Source organism: Protopterus annectens, chromosome 15.part0, assembly GCF_019279795.1.
Source record: "Protopterus annectens isolate FY-2018-M chromosome 15.part0, PAN1.0, whole genome shotgun sequence".
NCBI classification, from domain to species: Eukaryota; Metazoa; Chordata; order Ceratodontiformes; family Protopteridae; genus Protopterus; species Protopterus annectens.
Window position 1 is genome coordinate 437724184 of NC_056749.1, and position 4149 is coordinate 437728332.

At 37.8% G+C, this 4149-nt stretch overlaps 1 protein-coding gene across 1 annotated transcript in view; it reads right to left on the reverse strand.

The window, feature by feature from the left end:
- LOC122789742 (MORC family CW-type zinc finger protein 4-like) overlaps positions 1-3749 on the reverse strand; it is an 844690-nt gene extending 840941 nt beyond the window's left edge. Inside the window, exons 1-2 of the mRNA XM_044057178.1 lie at positions 3537-3749; positions 3366-3438 (exon numbers count right to left, since the gene is read on the reverse strand). Coding sequence (XP_043913113.1) covers positions 3366-3438; positions 3537-3575 — 112 coding nt within the window. The 5' untranslated portion in view covers positions 3576-3749. The remainder of the gene's footprint in view (positions 1-3365; positions 3439-3536) is intronic.
- Positions 3750-4149: the final 400 nt, after the last annotated feature.

The window sequence follows — 4149 nt, forward strand, 5'->3', positions numbered from 1 at the left end:
ATAATAAAATTATGTGTCTGTTTTATCTTTATGTACAAAAAAAAACCCATAATATCTTTGTTTCTTTTAAACCTCAAACCATGGTCTTTACCTGTGCAAAATAATAAAAACGCGTTAAGGAACTTTTGGGCTTGTGTTCTTGGTGGACTGGAGCTTTGTTCGCTCGTTTGTCTTCTGCTTTTTTGGTATTTTGTCTAAACAAATGGGAGATAGAAAAACAGGAAGCCATCAAGTGATTAACTTATCAACTTTAAGAGCAGGATTCCCAATTTAAAGACGAGACAAGGGGGATCCAAACTAAGTGAGACCTATAGAAGAGAAATGAAGACAAACCCAGAACAGATGTACTTGAGGAAGACTGGGATAAAAACTTTGAAAGGGTCTGAGGAACGAAACATCAGAAGCCTGTAAAAAGAAGTGAAGATTTATCTGCAATCAAACAGGCTGTATATGGAAATAGGGTGTACAGTATACGTACTTTTACCACTTATTTTACTGCCTCTTAAGCACAGACATCCTGTAGATTTGGTCTTTAACATGCAACAGCCAAGAAACAAAATTTCACAAAGTACTGTGAGATTTCATACTATACACCAAGGAAACCTAACAACGCAGACAAGTAACACAGAAACAGCAAGGTCATGATGTATTTATATGGAACACTGTAGAGCCTATAATGGAGAGGAAATAGGAAGGTTTTTATTATTTTTTTATTTTTTTTTTTTTTTAATTCAGCTGAAAGATTCAATAAGCACATAGCAGTGGTCACAGACCTCCTTGTGTGTGTCAAAAAGGATACTAGAAGTAACCATGCATTTACCCTGGTAATGACAATGGTGCCACCCCCCCCCCCCATGCGATATTCAAGACAGACTTCACTTAAAATGTGTATTTCACCTTATTTAGTTCATTAGTGGATCATTAAACAAACTACACTAAGAAATATTGTGCAAACTGAATATTTTACAAAAACTGTTTAGTTATTGCACAGGCTTAGATTTTTTAATGAATTTGTGTTTGAATGCACATGCATTCCTTTGCAAATACAGAGCAATTAAAAGAGGATTAGCAACAACATTTAGCTTCTCACACTTCTGTAGTGTGAGAATATGTACAGTTAGGCAGACAGGTGGGATTAGGCTAATGTCAGACTACTGTGCACACAGATACTAACTTGCACTTGACTGCTGTGTATCCAGATATAAATGAAGCACACAAGTGAAGACAATGAAGTACAGGTTAGGGCATAAAAACAGCAAAGACAACCAAGCAATTTTTCAGCACCTTTGACCCAAACGGTCACTCTCAAAAGGCATTATGGAGTAGCCAGCTAAACTGAATTAGTCAGATGTCAAAAGACTCCATGTATACCATGCAAAAAACTGTACTACCCAATCAGATGTGAACATTTGTTTTCTGCCTTACTCGCAGGATAACAGCATAAAACAGGCTTCAAAATGCTATTTAAATGGAATGAGAAAAGGAAGTCAATCTACAGTCTGAAATACAAGATATTACATCATGTTTTCCACAACTTCTAAATCAGAGTTAAAAGCAAGGTTGCATCTCTGTATACATCACAAAATGATAAAAATTACTCAATGCTTTTCCTCAAATAAGGATATACAGAAGTCTGATTAATTTAGAACAAGGTTACTACATGTCCCTCTTCACCCAAGACAGTACCCATCGGAGCAGTTGTGTCATGTAAAAAAGTGTTCTGAGATTCTGAGAGAGTTTACAGATTTTAGGGATGGTCTGTATATGAAACACCATAACGCATACCTCTCAACCTCCAAGCATTTAAAACCATAGATAGCACTGACCTTTAAAAATCATATCAGTGGCTCAGAAAAATAAGCATTTTCTTTTTTCTGACTTTTAGAGATCATAAAAGGTAGAAGAAGCAATGCCATACCTCTGAGGGCACGTCTAAATCATAGCAGTTGACAGGTATGCCTAAACATATGAAGCAGAAAATCACAAACTATTCAGCAGCTTAGTTTTATTTTGGCTAAAATGCAAAGTTACCTATTTTGCACTGGTCGTGGGCATGGTTTGTCCTGCAAACGATCGAGCTACCAGAAAATATGTCCCACTTTGGGTATTTGGAAAGGTGGCAACCTATGTCTATAAATCACATTCTGAAGATAATTACCACACCACATGTTCAACCTGTTAATTACCGGCACACTTCCCATTCAATGTACTGGTAGGGTTTGTATACTTATAATGAGACGCCATGAAAACATCCCGCCAACAACCTAAAACATCTATGGAAAGGTGTTAAGCGTCCATAATTAGGGAATTTGTGTTAGCATAACTTGTATGTTGTGTAAGACGTCAAGTTAGCAAGTTTTGAAGGAAATGTCAGCTAGTATAAACTTGCATACCATGCATAAAAGCAAACATGCAGTTTTACGGATGGTTTGATTGCGCATTTCTCCACTCACCAACACCATTTATCTAGTAAAACAATCTGAACTGCAGAACCGGACGCCCTGTGCTCTGACCTCAAAGTCAGTTCGAACACTTACAACTGGACAGATCCTATAATACTGGACAGTAATAAAAATGCAAATTGATTTAGTCTTATAAAAGGTTGACAGAGCATGCCTAGTAAAATATGACAAAAAACAAAAATAATAGGGGCAAAGGTCTACAGTCAGTAACATTTTAACTATTGCTTGTATGCCAACACGTTTTGCATTATAATTTATAATATGATTTTTTTCTACAGAAGCCGAAGTCTGAAACGCATAGCTAAATAATATTTGGACTTAAAACCACAATGATTTGCCAGAAAACAAATTTTATAAGAATCAGACCAACATAGTTTGAGAGAAAAGCCTAGACAGCTTATCTATTTCACCATAAAGCCATGCACGCTCTAATACTGCAATCCTTTTCTAAAAGGGTGGAAACGAAACCAAAAGTTAACCAAGCTGCACAGGAGACACCCCAGCCCTCATTTATGCGCCTCAGCTGGAGAGCGCTACAAACGTAAACCGCGCAACACGGAATCAATACAAAACGGAAATGTTGTAACATGTATCCTAGGCAGGAATCATTCTAAAAGGTACTCAAAATGTTAACAAAACTCAATCCAGCATTGGACATAACGTTCTGGTCTCTGACAGGCATACAAATTCATAGCATGAACCCCCGAGGAAACAAAGTCACAAACAAGAAAGTTACTTACACTGAAACAAACGCTACAAAAGTTAAACACCACACACCTACCTGGAGTGATAAAACGCGTAATTAAAAGTGCAGTACCCCGGTAGCTCCATTTGAGCCGCACAGCGGAAACTACCAAGTGTAAAACATCACAAATTACATTATCAGTGTAACAATTTACTCACCAACAAGCTCTGCAAAAGCACTAAAGGGCCCGGTGTGGCTCGTTGAATTAGTGTGCAGGTATGAAGGGCTCATCTAAGGAGAAAAAAGTGAAATGTTGGCATAAAGGCATAATTTTAGAAAATCCATTTACACCGAGGGTTGCACCAAAACCTTCCCACTGTATTACCCACCGCGCTCAGTCGGATCCCAAACTCACTCAAAGCCGCCATCCTTAGGAAGATGCAATAACAGTCACACAGAGGAACGTTTACCTTCCCAAACTTCTATATCTTTAATAGGCCAGCTGCCCATGCGCGGTATGAAACATACGTTCAGTTGCTCTGCTGGTCCTCTTATTAAGTATGATAGTAGGTCACCACCTATTTCCAAAACCAGTTTTACCAAGGGAATGTAACCTGAAATGGCACGACATCGCATTTAACATGGCATTCCATTAGGGTCTTGCGTTTGGTTGACGCTCATCACCGTACCTCTCAACTTCTTTGCACAATAAATCTGTACCAAGCTAAAATATTGTTAGAATAAAATGTTTTACATTACTTTTCGTCTTCTAAAGGCTATGAAATCTGAAACTCAATTGTCATTATTTAGTGAATTTAATCCTCACTGGAGTGGTTTGCCAGAAAACCACAAATTTCATTGTAACAGACGAAAACGTGGGGCAAAAATCTAGACGTCTTGCAAAAAAAAAGACATTTGAGAGATCGCACCATTTTCATTAGCTAGAGCCATCTGTGAAATACCAATGTGTTCTACTACTCTGGATAATTTCAAGAAACAGTT